The following is a 20,966-nucleotide window of genomic DNA, read 5'->3' as shown; positions in this document are numbered from 1 at the left end:
CTTTTGGGGCTGGTGCAGTGGGTTAACGCCCTGGCCTAAAGCGCCCGCATCCCATGTGGGTGCCAATTCGAAACCTGGCTGCTCTACTTCCTATCCAGTTCTGTGCTATGGCCTGCGAAAGCAGTAGAGGATGGCCCAAGTCCTAGGGCCCCTGCACCCGCGTGGGACACCAGGAAGAAGCTTCTGGCTCCTGGCTTCGGATCTGCACAGCTCCAGCCATTGTGGCCAATTGAGTGAACCATCAGATGGAAGACATTCTCTCTCTCTCTCTCCCCTCCCTCTCTCCCCCTGCCCCTCTCTCTCCTCTCCCCCTCTCCCCCTCTCTCTGCCTCCCTCTGTATAACTCTGAATTCCAAATAAATAAGTAAATCTTTAAAAAAATTTACCTTTAAAAATGGAGGCCTTTTTTTAGATTTGTTTATTTACTTGAAAGTCAGAGATACACAGAGAGAGAAGGAGAGGCAGAGAGAGAAGTCTTCCATCCACTGGTTTACTCCCCAGTTGAACACGATGGCCAGAGCTGTGCCAGTCCAAAGCGAGGAGCCTCTTCTGAGTCCCACACAGGTAGAGGGGCCCAAGTGGAGCAGCTGGGTCTCAAACCGGCACCCATAGGGGATACCGGCACTGCAGGTGGCTTTACCCACTACGCAACCGTGCCAGCCCCTACTATGTTCTTTTTAAAATATGTTGACTTGTTTCAACCCAAGTGTTTCTATTAATAGCTTAGATAATTATAAATAATTATAAAAATGTAAAATTTTATCTAATGTATAGATATGGTTTATATTTCAGACTTGGTTAAAACTGATCCTATTTAAACACTTTGCTTGGTAGTTAGATTTAAAAATGAAATTATAGAATAAATGCAGCTTTTTTTATAGCTTCTTCAAGCATAATTGCCTCTTATGAATTTTAAAAAGCGTTGGTATACATGGTACTCCAAATCCCATTAAGTTGGCAGGTACCAATGCCATCTTACTTGTTAAAGTGATTAGTTTAAGTTCATAACGATAAGATTAAGGGTCAAAGGGATCACATAAATAAGACCAAAGTCTGCTAACAATTGATAGAATTAAAAAGGAGAGAACAATCCAACATGGGAAGTGGGATACACAGCAGACTCATAGAGTGACAAATGCCCTAAACAGCACCTTAAGGCATTCAGATCTGGCTAAAAAGCCCCTGAGAGTATTTCAGGCATGGGAAAGGCAAGACACTGTGGCAAAAAATGGCCTAAATGAAAGATCTCTGTGAGGTTCCGGTGGGAAGAAGGGGTCATCAAAGAAGGAGGTACCTTTCTCTGAAAGGATGAGAGAACTTCCACTTTGATTATGACCTCATCTAAATAAGGTCGGAATTTGTGAACTCAGGAGGCTTCCATAACCTTGGCAGCTCATGACAAGAGCCTCGGGTGATCACTGACATAAATAATAGGGTCAATTAAATCAACAACAGTCACTGTGCACTTGCTGCCCATGTAGGACCTCTGTCCTTAATGAGTTGTACTGTGAGAATTAACGGTATAACTAGTACTCAAACAGTACTTTATACTTTGTGTGTCTGTGTGGATGCAAACTGTTGAAGTCTTTACTTAGCATAGAGTTGATCTTCTGTATATAAAGATAATTAAAAATGAATCCATGAAGAATGGGATGGGAGGAGCTGGGATGGTTTGTGGGTGAGAGGGTGGTTATGGGGGGAAGAACCACTATAATCCAAAAGTTGTACTTTCGAAATTTATATTTATTAGAAGTTTTCTATTAAAAATGTTGGCATAAAACACTTTTTGTTAGCAAATGAGTTCTTTATTAGTGTACACAGAAAAAGCAGTTTGTCTCATGTTTGTTACTTTGATATTAAGAAAACTTGCTTTGGTGCTTATATTTGTATATTTAATGGTTTCAGTGATTGCTGATGTTTTTTACATAGTAATTTATGTAGTCTGGCTTATCACTAAAAGTCTTTAAAATATCAGACTTGCATTTTTAACTCTCTCTCTCTCCCTCTCCCTCTCTTTCTCTCACCAGGTGTATAAAATACTTGTAAAGAAAAACGCAGAAGAAAGCTGGGTAGTTTTCAGAAGATACACTGACTTCTCCAGGCTTAATGACAAAGTGAGTGCTTTAATAAATCCCAAACTGATTTTTCAGTTTTGATTTATTATTTGTTCCATAACTCCTCTTGAATTTGTGGGTTTTTTTCTCCTTTTAATTATTCAAGTGAAATCTTTGCTAGTTTCCAAAAATATGAAAGAGTTTCACTTTAATAGCCTTGAAGAGCCAGCGCCTCAGCTCACTAGGCTAATCCTCCGCCTTGTGGTGCCGGCACACCAGGTTCTAGTCCCGGTCGGGGTGCCGGAATCTGTCCCGGTTGCCCCTCTTCCAGGCCAGCTCTCTGCTGTGGCCAGGGAGTGCAGTGGAGGATGGCCCAAGTCCTTGGGCCCTGCACCCCATGGGAGACCAGGAGAAGTGGACAGTGAGAAAGAGAGACAGAGAGAAAGGTCTTCCTTTGCCGTTGGTTCACCCTCCAATGGCCGCCGCGGCCGGCGCACCACGCTGATCCGATGGCAGGAACCAGGTACTTATCACTGTTTCCTTACTTGCCAGAGATCATTTTTACCACATAGAGACATTATTTAGACAAGGCCATAATCAAAGTGGAGGTTCTCTGCTTAGAGAAAGGTAGCTCCTTCTTTGGCTCCTTCAGAAATGCCCTCTTAACCATGGAGGATACATTCCAACAGCCCCAGTGTGTGCCTAAAACTGCAGGTAATACCAAACCCTATACACAGTTTTTTTCTATACGTATCTGTCATAAGAATTGAATTTACTAATTAGGCACATTAAGAGCCTAACAACAACTAATCATAAAATAGGACAGTTATAGCAGTATACTATAATAAAAATTATATGAATGTGGTCTCATTCTCTTTCAAGTTGTCTTATTTGCACTGTACTCACCCTACTTGTGATGATGTGAGATAATACCTACTTGAGATGGAGATGAAGTTCATTGAATGATGTAGTCATTGTTACTTAGGACACTACATAAGGGATACTTGAACACAAGAACTGTGATACTTTGGCAAATAAGCAGGAGAATTGCAAATTTTTTTAAAAGATTTATGTATTTATTTGAAAATCAGAGTTACACAGAAAGAGGAGATGCAGAGAGAGAGGTCTTCCATCCACTGGTTCACTCCCCAGTTGGCCGCAGCAGCTGGAGCTGAGCCAATCCAGAGCCAGGAGCGAGGAGCGTCTTCAGGTCTCCCACATGGGTGCTGGGGCCCAAGAACTTGGGCCATCTTCTACTGCTTTCCCAGGCCATAGCAGAGAGCTGGATCAGAAGAGCAGCAGCTGGGTCTCAAACCGGCACCCATATGGGATGCCAGCGCTTCAGGCCAGGGCGTTAACCCACTGTGCCACAGCGCCAGCCCCTAGAATTGCAAATTAAAACCATGGTGAGGTGCTACTACACATTCACTATAATGATTAGCATTAAAACATGGAAGATGTCAAGTTTTGGCAAGGATAACAGCACCTACAACTCCACTTATATTAGAAGTTAAGAAATAAAACGAGACACAAAAAGTGTAGCTGAATCTAATTCTCTTATTTTAGGATTATTTCACTAATGAGTTCACATAGTCAACTGGGTAGATTTTGTAAAATTCATATAATTGTGTTAAACATTGCACTTTATTTTTTCTTTTTCAGTTAAAAGAGATGTTTCCAGGCTTTCGATTAGCACTTCCACCAAAACGATGGTTTAAGGATAACTACAATGCCGACTTCTTAGAAGATAGACAATTAGGATTACAAGCATTTCTTCAAAATTTAGTAGCTCATAAGGACATTGCTAACTGGTATGTAATAAATTGAAATAAGTGGTTATGAAAACATACCGACTTAAGAATAAATGTAGGACCACAGTTACTAATGCACAAAAATATAGAATAAGAATATAATTACTTATCTTTAATAAAGCATTACATGGAATTTTCTTGCTTCCCTTTCTGTAATAACTTTGCTTGGCATTTTGTTTTTATCGAGGTTTTTAAAGTCAGTAAAGTGAAAAGTTCAGTACTCTGTTTGCTCAAAGCACCCAATGGTAAACTTAGAATTTAGTTTTTTAGTAATCAAACAAATGGCTCACATACTAGGTAATATGTTACACCTAAGTGATATAAAATATGAAAATTATGAACCTAGGTTAATACATAAGGATGGCAATATGAAAATACCAAATGCCATTAAAAAGGGAGGGAGAGAATCTATATAGTTTTTTTTTTTTTTGCTTCTGAGTATATTTATAAAAAAATTGCTTAATGACTTAATAGAACTATTTTGAGAAAAAGAAGATGGCATTTACAATGCAGCAGTAGCATATTATATAGATATCTATATCCATAAGTGTGTTTAGCAGTTTTTCACATAAATCTAGGAAACAATTCAGAAAACCATTCTATACCACTTTTCTACCTTTTTTCTCAGCCTTTATGTATATTACCTTGTGTTACACATAAAGCATATTTTTTCATGTTCTTCCACTTTTTTGATTTGTGCTGCCTAAGGTTAATGGCTTCCCAGAATCTCTGCCTGTTTCTCCTCATTTTCTTTAAGCCAGACCCTTTCTCCCTACTCCAGATTCATATACTCAACTGTCTTCTTAATACTTCTCTCTGATATCTCTTAAAGTTATCTGAGACCCAAAAAAGATTTGAAAGAGTAGTCGCCAGACTTTCCCACATTTTCAGCAGCATCATCTACCCAACACTCATGAATCATCTTGACACACTGACACATCCCTAAGTACCTTATTCCTTCTTCTTCCTTCCTGTATGTTTTAAGTACCACTCCTCTATTTTTCTTCAGCTCAGCTATCATTACCCTAATCCAAGCAGTTATCTCTTCCTTAATTACTCTAAAATCTTTCCTATTGGTCTTCTTCATCCTCTTGTATTTCTGTAGCCTATCACAGCTACAGTGAGCTTTTGTGATGCTGTTGGATTAAATCATCTGATCCCTGCCTACCTGCCTGTCTGTCCAACCTTGGTCTTATTTTTCTCTCAGCCCCCATTCTCTGTATACTGTGCTCCTATATCCCTTAGGGACTTCAAATATGCTGTTCCCTAGAAACACCATGGCCTAAGTAACTCTTCCAATCCTTCATCCTTCAACAGAAACTTCACTTCTTAGGTAGCTGTCTTTCCTGATTGACCCTTCACCCAGAACCACTTTAAGACTGGGTTCTTTTCTCAGTGTCTGGATCACCTGTTCTCCACTGAGGCTAAGTGTCACCTAATGCCTATTGTATGTAATTAATTGAACTTCTATACTTTTAGGGTGATACACTTTTCCTTAGTTTTTCACATCACTTAGAATAAAATAATAATTAGTGTTAATTCAGCCACACAAAGCAGGAATAAAAAGTCAACAAACACTAAAATTACAAAGACAGCCTTTGAAGAAAATATATTTTGTACTCTACCATGAAAGGAAATTTTACAGTGAAGAAGTTAACATCCTATCCCCTTTCTCTTGTCCCTTATTCAGTAAACTTTATGTCTTTGTATTTAAAGAGTGAATTGAAATCAAATTTATTATATATGGTATTTTATTTTATCTTATGAAATAGTAAATAATATAAACTTTATTAACTCATTTTATGATTCCTTGATTTTTTAATAGGAACAGTGTATCTTAGCTGAAGTATTTACGTACATCTCCATTTTTTAATTACTGATAATAGATCTCAATTGTTGGTGTAGACTTTAGTAGGGACGTTGAAGATCCTGTCATTTCTAAAACTGATTGCTTCAGAACAGTGGTAGTGGTATTGTTCCATTTACATATAGATGTTTCAGGAAAAGAAAAATCTCCTGGTCAAAAAAGTTGGGCAATAAACGTTGATATTCTTCAAGTAATAAAGGTTCTAAGAAGTTTCACGTGAAATAATCTTAGCAATGTCATTTATTTAGCCTTACTTTTGGTGTATTATATCATTAGACATTTAGGGAATACAGTAGATAACATAAATTGAATTCACAATAGGTTGCTTATACCTTGTTTATTGAAGAGTACACACTATCTTTTTTATGGGTAATAGCATTTTTTATTTCATAATGGAAAACGTTTCTTAATTATTGTTTAAAACGTGAGTGAGGGGAGGAGAGAAAGAGTTATTTATATCTTAACATTTACTCTATCATAGTAAGAAGGGTATAAAAGAGCAAGTATATACTCATTTGTCTTAAAATTTAGTTAGAGAAATTAGGCTTCTGTTTGAACACAATAAGGGAGTTTATGAATTGCTGCTGTGTATAATGTAGATGATAAAACTATGATAACCTCAGAAAAGGGGAAAATCAGTGCTGTTTGCAATAATCAAATAAAATGATGGAAGTAGGAAGTGGAATTTGAGAGCCTAGAAGGCTAGATTGAGATTATGGGTAGAAAGATGGATATAAGTCAAAAGCAAATAATTAGAAGATACATAGAAAGACTGGGGCTCTTGCCAGATAGCTGTGAGTTGACAACCAGTGCCCATATGGGATGCTGGCATTGCAGGTAGAGGTTTAACCTTCTACACCACAGTCTTTTTATTTTTTATTTTTTTAGATGTATTTATTTATTTGAAAAGCAGAGTTAGAGGCAGAAGCAGAGATAGAGGTCGCCTGTCCACTGGTTCACTCCCCAAATGGCCACAATGGCCAGAGCTGGGCCTATCTGAAGCCAGGAACTTCTTCTGGGTCTCCCATGCTGGAGCAGCAGCCCAAGGACTTGGGTTTCCCAGGACATAGCAGCTGGATTGGAAGAGGAGCAGCCAGGACTTGAATTGCACCCATATGGGATGCCAGCACTGCAGGTGGGGCTTTACCTGCTATGCCACAGTGCTGCCCCCCACCCCCCCAGAGTACTTTTTGAAATGCCTGTTAGAGACCCAGAGGAAGCTTCAGGTTCCTTGCTTCAGCCTAGCCCTGTCTCCAGCCTTTGTGGCCATGTGGGAAGTGAACCAGCTGATGGAAGATCTCTCTGTTTCTCCTCCTTTCTCTGTAATTCTGCCTTTCAAATAAATAGATTATATATTCCTGTCTATGTCCTTAGCACTTCATAACACAGGCATTAATTTGCCTTCATGTTGGCTAAGAGCTGGCTATTACACAACTGGCAGTTATTAACATGCAATTTCTCCAAATGTGACAAAACAGTGGAAGAAAGGGAAAACTGGAAGGATATTAAGGACTGTTAGTTTGAATGTTTTAAAAGCATATTGTTTTCAAATACATTTAGAAAACACAAATTTGCAAGCAATATTTCCATGATAAAATAATTTACTAGAGATTTTGCTTGCTCAATAATTATTTGGGGCTTAAAATATAAAAGGTGTTGTGACTGCACAAAGCTGAATTAAATGCTGATCCTACTTTCAAACATAAAAACCAAATCAAAACGTATATGTCCCTAAAATGATGATGTTGGACAGTTAGATCTCTTTTAAATGTGAGAAAGGCAGATAACTTTTGACTAGGAGAATTAGACAAAGCTTCCCAAAGGATGAAATTTGAAGAATGGACTTTAAAAAATTCATGTGGGATGGGCTTTTGGCATAGCAATTAAAAGACTAAGATGCTACTTTGGACACCCACATCCCACGTCTTAGTCCCTGGTCAGAGTCTTAACTCTACTCTTGATTTTACCTTGCTGCTAATGCAAACCCTGGGAGACAGTAGGTAATGATGGCTCAAGTACTTGGGTCCCTGCCACCCATGTGGGAGACACAAATTGAGTTCCTTGCTCCAAGCTTCAGTTTATTGCAAGAATTTGAGGAGTTAACCAACAGGTGGGAGATCACTATCTATCTGTGTCTGCCTGTCTTTCATATATATAAGTGTGTGTGTGTGTGTGTGTATGTATAAAATATTGCCAAAATAAAAAATGAATCATATTTAGATCAGGAGAGAAAAGATGAAAAAGGACATTACAGATGAAAGAGAATGTTGTAATCAAAATGCAGAAGTAACAAGGTACAAGTTCAATACCAGGAACAGTTTGTCAAGGGGAAGGACACGTAAAGATAACCTTATATAATCTGTCATAGTTAAAATATAGGTATTTATATATAATATGTTTATATATATAATATGTATATAATATGTTTATATATATAATATATAATATATAAATATATATTTTGCTACTTTGAAATCATCAGTTATAGTAGATATGTTACTTTTCTGTTTTCAAAACTAGTCCACATATATCTTATTCACCAATTTTTTTCTCCTTTATAATTCTTAAAAATTATGTATTTTCCCTTATAACTATCCATCTGTAAGGGCTTCCATACCAAAAAAAAAAAAAAACAGTGTTTAAATTCTACATTTGTTAAAAAGTTCAAGGGAGATCTGGATTAACCATAGTCCATATTTTTAAAAAAATAAAGTAATATCCAAGCATTTACGTGAGGGAACAATTCAAAGAAATGATAGCATTTACCCTTTAAAAAGAAAAGGTATTTGGAGGATATGATTGCCATTTTCACATATTTGAAAGATTGTAATGGGATAAAGAATTAATCAAATAGATTAGCCTTAGAGTTGTGCTTTTCCAGTTGTAGTGTACCTGTGAATCATCTGGGGATCTTGTTAACACTGACCCTGAATCAGTAGGTCAGAGCTGAATATTCTGCATTCCTAACAGATTTCTAGGTAATGCTGGTACTGCTGGCCTAGGGACCTCGTTTTGAATAGCAAACTGACACATAGAATTCAGAATAATAGTAAAAGTTAAAAATGAAGGTGCTATCCACTCAGATAACAGTTTATTATCATTTCAAGTTGTCCTATATAAAAGTCTTCTAAAAAGTGAGTTTCTCTTTACCATTAAATATTTCAGAGCCTAGATAACTATAAATAGTTTTAAAGAGGGAATTATTAAATGGGATACATTTGGTTGGAGGACAACTCTCAGGTCTCTTCTAGTCATAAAAATTCAATAATTCTATGTTTTTTTAACAAGAATACTTAAATGTAACTATTTTATGCATTTTGAACATGAATTGCCTTCTCACAGGAAATTTTTGTTAATGTCTCTAAATTGGTTTATATATAAAGGTATTATCAAGAGCAGTTGTGTTAATCTTAGTGTTTTTATAAAATGAAAGAAAAATTCAGTTACATATGCAGGTAGCTAATATAATAACATATAGTAAGAATCAACACAGCTGCTAAGATTAGTTCAGTAGTTTTGCCACAAAATGTTATTCTGGTAGGAGCTAAATTGTGAATATTATAAGTAATAAAGCCAGATATTTCCTACTTAGAGGCATGCATTACCTAATGAAATTGGATCTCAAAGACCTTAAGTAAAGCTAAGATTTCTGGGCTTAAAAACAAAATAATTGTAGGCAAATTGCTTAACTGATTTTAATCAGTGTTCCTGTTTGGAAAATACAGTATTGGGCTCAGTGGTCTCTCAGAATCTCCTTGTAAAATTGTTCATGTCAAATTCTTTTTGGTAAGCTTTTTAATGAATCTTTATTAGTTGAAGTCATAGTATCAGAAACAGCTAGGACTTTGAGTTTGTGCTCTGCTAAGCCTACTTTCTTGTGAAAGTAGGCTGTTAAAAACTAAATTCCATATCAAATTTGCTGATTGTACTACAATTTTATCTATATCAGTGGATAGAAATTTGTTCTACGGGCCATTAAAGAAGGCAGTACCTTTCTCTGAAGGGAGGAGAGAACTTCCACTTTGAATATGGCCTTGTCAAACAAGATCGGAGTTGGTGAACTCAAGAGGCTTCCATAGCCTTGGCAGCTCATGAAAAGACCCTTGGGTGATTACTGACGTCATAAATAAGAGTGTCAATTGAAATCAACAGGAGTCACTGTGCACCTGCTCCCCATGTAGGACCTTTGTCCTTAATGTGTTGTACTATGCAAATTAATGGTAAAACTACTACCCAAACAGTAGTCTATACTTTGTGTGTCTTTGTGGGTGTAGTCTGTTGAAATTTTATTTCGTATATACTAAGTTGATCTTCTGTATATAAAATAACTGAAAATGATTCATGATGAAGAATGGGATGAGAGGCCGGCGCGGCGGCTCACTAGGCTAATCCGCCACCTGCGGCCCCGGCACCCCAGGTTCTAGTCCCTGCCGGGGCACCGAATTATGTCCCGGTTGCTCCTCTTCCTGTCCAGCTCTCTGCTGTGGCCCAGGAAGGCAGTGGAGGATGGCCAAGTCCTTGGGCCCTGCACCCACATGGGAGACCAGGAGAAGCACCTGGCTCCTGGCTTCAGATCAGCATGGTGCGCCGGCCACAGCACGCCAGCCACAGCGGCCATTAGGAGGTTAACCAATGGAAAAGGAAGACCTTTCTCTTTCTCATTCTCACTCTCACTCTCACTCTCACTCTCTCACTGTCTACTCTGCCTGTCAAAAAAAAAAAAAAAAGAATGGGATGAGAGGGCGTGAGAGATGGGATTGTTACAGGTGGGAGGAAGGTTATGGGGGGAGGGGCTATAATTCAGAAGTTGTAATTTGGAAATTTATATTTATTAAATGAAAGTTAAAAAAAGAAATTTGTTCTAAATAGTTTTTAAATAGTCTGTTTCATAAGTTACTTTCTAATTGCATAACTCTTATAAATAAATACATTATTTGTTAAATATTCTGTGCTGCGCTCGTTGATTTGGATATCATCTGCACAGTTCAGAAGTGTATCTACATTTTTAGGGGGCAGACTGCTTGGTAAATAGATGCTACTAATAATACAGCGTAACAAGTCCTATGAAAGGAATCTTTTTTGTGGGCTTTTTTTTGTTTTTTGGTTTTTTTTTTTTTTTTAGAAAACTTTTATTTAATAAATGTAAATTTCATAGGTACAACTTTTGGATTATAGTGGTTCTTCCTCCCATACCTGCCCTCCTACCCCCAAACTGGCCCACCTCCTACTCCCTCTTCCATCCCATTCTTCATTAAGATTCATTTTTAATTATCTTTATATACAGAAGATCAACTCTACTAAGCAAAGATTTCAACAGTTTACACCCACAAAGACACACAAAGTATAAAGTACTGTTTGAAGACTAGTTTTACCCTTAATTCTCATAGTACAACTCATTAAGGACAGAGGTCCCTAAAAGGGGAGCAAGTACAAAGTGAATCCTGTTGTTGATTTAACAGTTGATACTTTTATTTATGACGTCAGTGATCATCCGAGGCTCTTGGCACGAGCTGCCAGGGCTGTGGAAGCCTATTGAGTCCACAAACTCCAGCATTATTTACAGGACCATAATCAAAGTGGAAATTCTCTCCTCCCTTCATAGAAAGGTACCTCCTTTGATGGTCCGAGAGGAATCTTTTCAAGGTACTATGGTAATGCATAGAACACTAGGATAAAGAAATTTAGTCAGGGTCATAAAGGATGAGTAAGAGTTAACCAGGTAGAAGTAGGAAAGGTGTTCCAGGAGAATAGCCACAAGCATGAACAAAGGCACTAAAACATGAGACAACACAGTAGGCTGGAGGGTGTACTGTTGCTGAAGTGTCATTGGTGCTTCATGCAACACAAAGAACTTGGCTTTGTTCTCCCTTGCTAGAGGAGCCCTGGATAGACTTCTGTATTCTGGATTAGAAGGGGTGAAGCTGATGATGGGGATACCAGTGAGGTAAAGGTATCTAGGTGGGAGATGACTACGGTCCCCCACTGTCAGGCTATCATATCCACCACAGGAACCTAAGTGTGAACCCTTTAACCTCACAGCTATGCACCCATCTCATACAGTGTGTCCTTCTCCAACCTTGATTCCTGAGTCCTTAGACTCAAGGTAATATTTAATATCTACTTTTTCATTATTTTCTTTTATCTATTGGAGAATACCAAAGAGAAATATAAACTGGTATAATATTTCTATCTAAAATCCCTCAGTAATGTTTTTGTACAATGACTTTTTGTGCCCAATTTAGCTTTGGCAGAATTGGTATCTGGTGTTTCTGATACATTTTACCTAATTCTTAATTATTCTTTTAATGAGTTCTAGGCTTTCTCCTGTTGTGTTTTGTTTTCTTTTAAAATATACATTTTGAGATGAATATTTGGCATGATGGTTAAGACACTGATTGGGGCTCCAGTTTCCCATATCAGAGTGCCTGGATTCAAATCCCTGCTCAACTCCTGATTCCAGGTTCCTGCTAATACATACCCTGGGAAGCAGGAGGAGGTGACTCAAGTAGTTGCAGCCCTGCCACCCATGTTGGTGACCTGGACAGATTTGCTGGCCCCTGACTTCAGCCTTGCCCAGCCTCAGCTTTCATAGCATTTGAAGAGTGAATGAGTAGATGGGATAGCTCTCTTTTCTCTCTCTGTTTCCCCCCTCAAATTAAATAAAAAGTTATACATGAGCACACACAAACCTGTAGGGGGAGAAACAGAATGTACATTTGGCTGTTAAATTACCTTTTTCAAAAAAAATTGTGGACTGTAAACAAATATGAAAAAAATAGGAACAGTAACTATAGAGTGAAGATTCACTGGATAGAATTAGATTAAATGCATAGTCTGAAAATACAGTAGAACTCTTAAGAACACATTTTTAGGAGAACAAAAGGAGTTGAAGTTATAGTAAAAATTTGCTCTGATAATAAAAACAATGCTGAAGGATACTACCTGTTTTCTCCCTATCTTTGAAAAATTTAAGTCAACAACTAATCCCAATTTTTATTTATTCCATTATTTATTTGAGATTCAGCAAGACAGATAGAATGCTACCATACACCAGTTCAATCCTCAAATGCCCACAACAGATGGGGGACCAAAGTCAGGAGCTGGGAACTCATCCCAGATTTCCTACATGAGTGTAGGAACCCAATTTTTTTTCTTTTTTCTTTTTCTTTTTTTTATTTGACAGAGTTAGGCAGTGAGAGGGAGAGACAGAGAGAAAGGTCTTCCTTCCGTTGGTTCACCCTCCAAATGGCTACTATGGCCAGCGCTGCGCCGATCCAAAGCCAGGAGCCAGGTGCTTCTTCCTGGTCTCCCATGTGGGTACAGGGGCCCAAGCACATGAGCCATCCTCCACTGCCTTCCGGGCCCACAGCAGAGAACTGGACTGGAAGAGGAGCAACCAGGACTAGAACCCAGCACCCATATGGGATGCCAGTGCCGCAGGCGGAGGATTAACCTAGTGCGCCATGGCACCTGCCCCAGGAACCCAATTAATTGAGCCATCACTTGCCACACCCTAGGATCTATTTTAGCAGGAAATTGAAATCGCAAGCTGTTCCTGATAGTGAAACCTGGCATTCCAATGTGGAATGTGGGCATCCTAACTTGAGGTGTCTTCACTGCCAAGCCAAACACCCACCCCCATGATGCCACTTTTAAAGTGGAATTTTCCCAGGCATACTAAAAACATTCTACCTAATAAAAGGAATTGGATGATATAGAGTATTTGCTTTTAATTCTAGATTGTGTGGTTTTTTTCTTAGATAGGTTTCTTCCTTTTTTCTTACCTAGTTATTATCATAGTCAGAACAAACATCAAAGAATGAACACAGAACAGAAATTAGGGGATTGTATTGAACCTATCAGTGAACAACCAAAATTTCCAAAAAGTAAGCAAAATGTTGGCAGACATATAATGTCAATAAATATTGAGTCTAAATAAAATTCTTTCAAGCAGGAGTAAAAGATTCCTAGGGGGGAGGAGATGTGTCAGAATTGGTGAGAAGAAAGAAATTTTCTCACTCTCTTGTGTGTCCTCTACTTGTGTAGGAATAGATTTTGAGGGTGTTGACTCTCTTCCTCCTCTGCCTTCTGAAGAGAAAATGTATCGAGCCTCTGAAAAAGTGTTTTGTTAATTAAAGTTGTAAAGCCAATTTCAAATTTCATTCTTACACTGCAAATTAAAGAAAGTAGGATATGGAATGTGTCCTTGGAACTATATTTTAAAATATTTAAGAAATCTTTTTTATTTCATTTAAGTAGTACTCCTATAAACCATAGCGCATGAAGATTTTCAGGGAAGTATAAAGAAATAGAATAGCACTCCAAAAGATTCATCCAGTTTCTGGGCACACTGTCAGCACCACTGTTAATCTTGGCTAAAGTTCAATTGGAAACTAAAGGTACAAAGAGGAATGTGTGTGTGTGTGTGTGTGTGTGTGTGTGTGCGCGCGCGCGCGTGCGCGCACACCTTTACCCTCTGTTCCTTTCCTAGCAACAACAGCCCAATAATTAGATTAACCTGTATACGTTAAGTCATTATTAAACTATAAGGAAATTTGGATATTAACCAGTAAGAAAATAATCTGTCACATTTGGCTGTCATATATTGAAAGCATTAAATAAGACCCTTCCATGTGCTTCTTAGAGTTTCCCTTTCAATTGTAAACGCTGTTCTCTCAGATTTTACCCAAATCCCGGATCAGTTTTATTTCCTTTGGCTTGTTCTGAACTCCCCTCACCCTGCTGTGGCTTCTTTTTATCTAATAGGAGTTACTCCATTATGAATAATGGGTAGGTAAAAGTCTAATAACTGAACCAGTAGACCATGTGGTAGTCCTGTTCTCTGAACTATGAAACCAGTTGTAATACTCTATAGGCTACAACTAAATAGGAATATAGAGAAGTTGAATGTATTCAAAGAGAAGTGTTCAGCAAAGAAAAAAATCCAAATGAACCCAAACATAACGCAATGGAATTTAAAAAGTGCACATTTATACTCTCTACCATTGTACTTATATGACAATGGGCAAGTCATTTTACCTCTCTGAACTTTAGTATCATTTGTGAAATGAATATATAAAACCTTTTCTAACCTCAGATGATTGTTGTGAATATTAAATAAAATACAGTATGTGAAAGCATTTTGTGTGTAACATACTATGAAAAAATATTAGTGCATTAATATTGCTCTTCGGAAATAAAAACTTATGAAAATGGGATAGTATTTTTGATATATGTTTAGGGTTATTATGTGAGAGAATGGCCCCAAAAGACAGAACTAAGACGTCACAGATAGAAGATGCAAGGAGAAAAACTCCACCTTTGTGAAAGAAATAATTTTCTAATTTTCAGTGTTATTCAAATTTGGTATAGTTACAGAAAAACAAGAAGTATGACATCCCCCATCTTTGGCAGTGTGTAGGTATACTCTTGGCTGAACATGAAAAAGGAATAAAAAGTTTATAATGACTGGTTCAAGTAGACAAGTAGATCATATTTAAGACTCCTATCTCCATTATTCCATGCTTATTAATACTCAAGTGTTTTCTCAGTTCCTCTGTGTGTCTTTTTTTTTAACCTATATTGTCAAGATTTTATAATCCAGAAATTATCTGGTTGCCCTACCACTAACTTTGTTTTGTCATTAGGCTCTTCTAGATTGTTTTCTTAATACCAGTTCTCTGTATTCATAAAGTTTTTCTGTTGAAGAAAGTTTCATGAAAAATCCGTTTACCATTTCATGAACATTCCATGTCATCATCAACCTTCCTGGCCTAATCTGAATGTAAAGCCCTCCTCCCTTTGCAGCATAGAATGGCATCTCCTTTATGTAGTATATCAAGAATCCATATTCTTTTACAAATGAAAAATGATTAATTTTTAATTAATGATTGTGCCCGGGGTTGTGGCATAGTGGGTAAAGCTGGCGCCTGTGAATCCAGCATCCCATATAGGCACCAGTTCATGTCCTTGCTGCTCCATTTCCGATCCAGCTCCCTGCTGATGGCCCAAGTGTTTGGGCCCCTGCCACCCATGTGGGAGACCCAGATGAAGCTCCCAGCTGCTAGCTTCTACCTGGCCCAACCCTGGCCATTGCAGCCATTTGGGGAGTGAAACAGTGGATGGATGATACGTCTGTCTGTCTATCTGTCCTCTTGTAACTCTGTCAAATCGATCTTAAAAATCTACATTTATGTTTTGACATACAAAAGAGTTGTCTTTTTGCTCCAAAACTGTTTTTTAGCAAGTTGGCAGGGCCAGTTGGGGGAGTGGAGTGGTAATTTTTGTTAAAAGGAAGCTTTGTTATCTAATTTCTTATAATTGCAAAATACAGGCATAACAGTACCATATTATTTTATAATTTATGATAATTCTGAAATGAGGTAATCAGAATTTTTTCTTGTGAAGCTTCTGGAGAAGTATTTCAGTAAATTAGTATGGTAAACATGACTTCAAGGGCACTCTGACTTGTTTCATAGTAAATGCTCATCATTTATTTTAAAAGCATCCACTGAATGAAAAATATATAAGTGGAGATTTATTTAGCAGTTATATTTATTCATAATGGAATAATGGCTTTGTTAAAGTAGTTCAGGTTAATGTTTCTTTGAAAGTCATAACAAGGCTAGTCCTATGGTTTATATGTAACAGTAAGTTTGGAATCTGTGTGTTCATAAGATCTTGAAAAATGGCTTAAAATCATAATTTTTGTAGTTTGATATTTGTGTTTGGTTACTTGTATGAAAACACATAAACAACTTAGTTTAACATGTCAGCAAAACCAGCTTGCTTAAAACACTATATAGTTTCAAGGTAACTTTTGCTTGTTGCTATCTTTTGTAAACTTATTTGTGTCCCAGCTAATTTTTTTTTCCTTTGAAAAGCCTTGCAGTGAGAGAATTTCTTTGTCTGGATGATCCACCAGGTCCATTTGATAGCCTAGAAGAAAGCAGGGTAAGTGCTGTATTATATGTCACATGAAAAGAGGAATAAGAAATATAGTACAGTAACCACATTGTTTCTTGAGTGGAATAGCAAATGTAAAATATGATTTCAGACTGTGGTAGTTTTACACAAAAAGCTTTTAATTTTTGAGTCAAAAGTTTCTTTCATTGAAGTAAATGACTTGGTTCAGTGAAAAAATAAAAGTGCATACATATCATATAATCTGTGAAGCTCTAAAATTAAATTCTGCATTCTTTATTTTTACTGTTTCCACAAAATTAAAATGATTTGAAAACAACAATCAGTAGAACTCTTTATGTCCTGAGCTTTATTTCACCTAAGTGTCAAAGAATCAACAGTTAAAGTCAAGTTTAAAACTTAGCTTTGGAGGTGAAAGTGATTGTCTTTTTACCAATGCAGTGCATGCTTGATGCTCCTCAAATTACATTAATTGACGTGTTAAGGTGGCCTATTTCTTGAAGTAGTCTAGATTTACAAAAAGATTTAGTATAATAGATTAGCTAGAATTTTATGCAAATTTTCCTCCAAATGTTTAGTGGTGTTTAAATGGGACAGATTTGATAGGTTTGTGGTATTTTTTTCAATTAAACTGAATCAGTTCTTTGTGCTAGTGTGAATGCCATATCTTTTTTAAAGCAGTTTTATTGAAGTTGAGTTTTCACCCATAACATTTACCCATTGGCTAGTTACTAATCCATTGTAAATATATAATGTAATAAGTTTTAGTAAATTTGTAGAGCCGTACTGCCATCACCATAATTCAGTTTTAGAACATTCTCATCACTTCAAAAACAAAACAAAAATTCCTATAAGTCCTTTTGTAGTTACTTCACATTCCCAGCCCAAGGCAACAAGTAATCTGCTTTCCATTTCTACAAATTTACCTTTTCTTCATATTTCATATGAACAGAATCATATAGTATCTGTACACATATAATTAGTACACAGTGCTAATAGTCTTTAACATATATAGTTTATATTATATATAGTTGCAGTATATTCTAGGGGCCTTCCAAAAGTCTATGAATATGACTATTATAAAAATTGTGTGTAACATATGTTTTCATTTTTCTTGGATCTATCCCTAGTGGAATTACTGAATCATTTGGCAAATTTATGCTTAGCTTTTTTAAAGAAATGTATAAACTGGCCGGCGCCGCAGCTCACTAGGCTAATCCTCCGCCTTATGGCACCGGCACACCGGGTTCTAGTCCCAGTCGGGGTGCCGGATTCTGTCCCGGTTGCCCCTCTTCCAGGCCAGCTCTCTGCTGTGGCCAGGGAGTGCAGTGGAGGATGGCCCAAGTCCTTGGGCCCTGCACCCCATGGGAGACCAGTATAAGTACCTGGCTCCTGCCATCGGATCAGCGTGGTGCGCCAGCCACAGCGTGCCGGCTGCGGCGGCCATTGGAGGGTGAACCAACGGCAAAGGCGGACCTTTCTCTCTGTCTCTCTCTCTCTCTCACTGCCACTCTGCCTATCAAAAAAAAAAAAAAAAAGAAAAGAAAAAGAAATGGATAAACTGTTTGAAAGCTAATTTTACATTTTAGCATTTTACATTCCCACTGGTTTCTCCATGTTCTCATTTGACATCATCTGTCTTTTGGATATTATAGCTATTCTCATAATATAATATAATGTAGTGATATTTTATTATAGTGTTAATTTGCATGTGTTTAATGTCTTTCACTAATCACATTTTCATGTACATTTTGCCATTCATATATTTTCTTTGATGAATTGTCTATGTAACTCTTGTTCATTGTTAAAATTGGGTTATTTGTCTTACTGATTTATAAGAAGTCTTTATTTTGGATACAAATCTGTATTAGGTGTATATTTTCTCCTACTCTATGATTTTTTTCATCATAATGATATGAAGTACAGTTTTTAATTTTAATGAGGTTAATTTTACCACAGGGCTTATGCTTGGTGTTATCATAAGAAATCCGCCTGACCCAAAATCACAGTGATTTTTTTGTATAATTTTTTCTAGATGCTTTAGACTTTTTGCTCTTACATTTAGGTTTATGATCATTTTGAGTTAACATTTTTTTACGAAGTATGAGATAAAGGGCTAGCATTGTGGCATGGTGGGTAAGGCTGCAACTTAAAACCCTGATATCCCACATGGTCACCAGTTCAAGTCCTAGCTGCTCTTCTTCCTTTCCAGCTCCCTGGTAATGGCCAGGGAAGAGCAGCAGAAGATGGCACAAGTGTTTGGGTGTCTGTCATCCATATGTGAGACCCTAGTGAAGCTCCAGGCTTTGGCCTGGCCTGGTGCTAGCCATTGCAGCCATCTGGGAAGTGAAACAGTGGATGGAAAGATCTCTCTCTCTGTCTCTCCCTCCCTCTCTCTCAATATGACTTCCCTGATCTTTGGTAACTAAAAGAGTGCTTTTTTGTAATGTATGTGAGCGAAATTGACATTTTGACATGTGATTATTGTTACAGTCCTTCTCTACTGTTGAGAAACAGTATATTTTCTTCTTACTATTTGTTGAATTCTTTACTTAGTTGAGGGTTAAGCTTATGATTGTAAAATAAACTGAAAGTATATCATAAAAATTAAAGAAGGAAGGAAGGAAGGTGGGAGTATGGGCAGAATGGAGGGTAGGGTGAGAAGTATCACTATGCGCCTAAATCTGCATAGCTGAAATACATGAAATTTGTGCACCTTATATAAATTAAAAAAAAAACAGAAATTATAAGAATGCAAAACTAAGGAGAATTAGAAATGTAGACAACTCTATTTAATAGAATAGATCAAACAATATGAAGACCAAAACAAAAAAGAATGAAACTTATATCTTATGATTTGATTACTTATAGCCCTTCTCCATATTCTATGGAACTGTGGTCTTTCTACTTTTTACTTGTTGAACTTTATGGTTAGTGGTGCACTAAGTCTGTGATTATAAAGTGAAAATTTAAAAAAGAAGAAAAAGAAATATGAGATAAGCTATAGGTCCCATCTATATCTTAATTTTCTAGTACCATTATGGTGATACCTTTGTCCAAATCAAATGACCATAAAAGGAAGGGTTTGTTTCAAGGCTCTTAATTCTAATCCAGTGATCTATGTGCCTTTTCTGTTAATATGATACTGTGTTGTTTACTGTAGCTCTATTATGATTACTGTTCAATAATATATCATTTTCATTCTTTCACTTTCAATCTCTGTCATTGCATTTAAGTTCTGTCTCTCTTCATAGCATAAAACCAGCTCTTGGTCTTTTTCAGATCTGTCTTTTACATCTGCCATTTTATTTTTTTTTTAAAGATTTATTTATTTATTTGAAAGGCAGAGTTACAGTGATGCAGAGACTGCTGGTTTACTCCCCAAATAGCTGCAGTGGCCAAAGCTGGGCCTATCCAAAACCAGGAGCCGGGAGCTTGATCACCTGCAGCACAACACCTGCCTGACAATCATTTTTAAATCAGCTATTACATATGCTAAACAAACTTTAAAAATACACTTAAGGCTGACGCCTTAAGTCAAAAAATAAAAATAAAAAAATACACTTAAAGATAAGGATTTTTTTTTTATTTATTTGACAGGCAGAGTTAGAGAGAGAGAGACAGAGAGAAAGGTCTTCCTTCCATTGCTTCATCCCCCAAATGGCCACCACAGCCAGAGCTACACCGAACCGAAGCCAGGAGCTCCTTCCAGGTCTCCCACTCGGTGCAGGGGCCCAAGGACTTGGGCCATGTTCTGCTGCTTTTCCCAGGCCATAGCAGAGAGCTGGATCTGAAGAGGAGCAGCCAAGACTAGAACCAATGCCCATATGGGATGCTGGCGCCTCAGGCCAGGGCATTAACCCACTGCGCCACAGCGCTGGCCCTTTTCAGTGCCATTTTGATACTTCCGTACACTTTTTTGCTTTCTCCTAGCTGTTTATAAATTTTTAGCTAATTGATGTATGTATTACTGTTTGTATTTCATCATAGTCTATTTCAGAATAATACTTAATCTAATTAAAATATAAATTGTTTCTAATATAGCTCCTTTTCCTCTGTTTTTGTGTCAGTGTTAGATGTCTTACATCTATATATGTTGTAGGCCCAAAACTACAGTGTAGTAGTTATTTCTCTACACCATGCAATCCATTGTCTTTTAAGTAACTTAAGAGAAGCAATGAGAAAAAAATACTTTATAGGCTTTTGTATTTATCCACTTATTTACTATTTCTGGCCCTCTTCCTTCTTCCAGTGGATTGTTATCAAGTATCACTTCCTTTCAGCATCAAGGTCATCTTTTAGTGTTTCTGT

At 37.3% G+C, this 20,966-nt stretch overlaps 1 protein-coding gene and 1 long non-coding RNA gene across 2 annotated transcripts in view; one reads left to right on the top strand and one right to left on the bottom strand.

Annotated features, from left to right (window-relative positions):
- SNX16 (sorting nexin 16) overlaps positions 1-20,966 on the top strand; it is a 36,258-nt gene that overhangs the window by 4,186 nt on the left and 11,106 nt on the right. The window contains exons 3-5 of the mRNA XM_002710662.5: positions 2,028-2,114; positions 3,717-3,865; positions 16,616-16,685. Of these exons, the coding sequence (XP_002710708.2) occupies positions 2,028-2,114; positions 3,717-3,865; positions 16,616-16,685 (306 nt within the window). The remainder of the gene's footprint in view (positions 1-2,027; positions 2,115-3,716; positions 3,866-16,615; positions 16,686-20,966) is intronic.
- LOC138849933 (uncharacterized) overlaps positions 3,109-20,966 on the bottom strand; it is a 41,559-nt gene continuing 23,701 nt past the window's right edge. Inside the window, exon 2 of the long non-coding RNA XR_011389175.1 lies at positions 3,109-3,436. This is a non-coding gene — a long non-coding RNA (uncharacterized lncRNA). The remainder of the gene's footprint in view (positions 3,437-20,966) is intronic.

This window comes from Oryctolagus cuniculus, chromosome 6 (assembly GCF_964237555.1).
Source record: "Oryctolagus cuniculus chromosome 6, mOryCun1.1, whole genome shotgun sequence".
Lineage (NCBI taxonomy): Eukaryota > Metazoa > Chordata > Mammalia > Lagomorpha > Leporidae > Oryctolagus > Oryctolagus cuniculus.
This window is presented reverse-complemented; position numbering and strand designations above follow the sequence as displayed.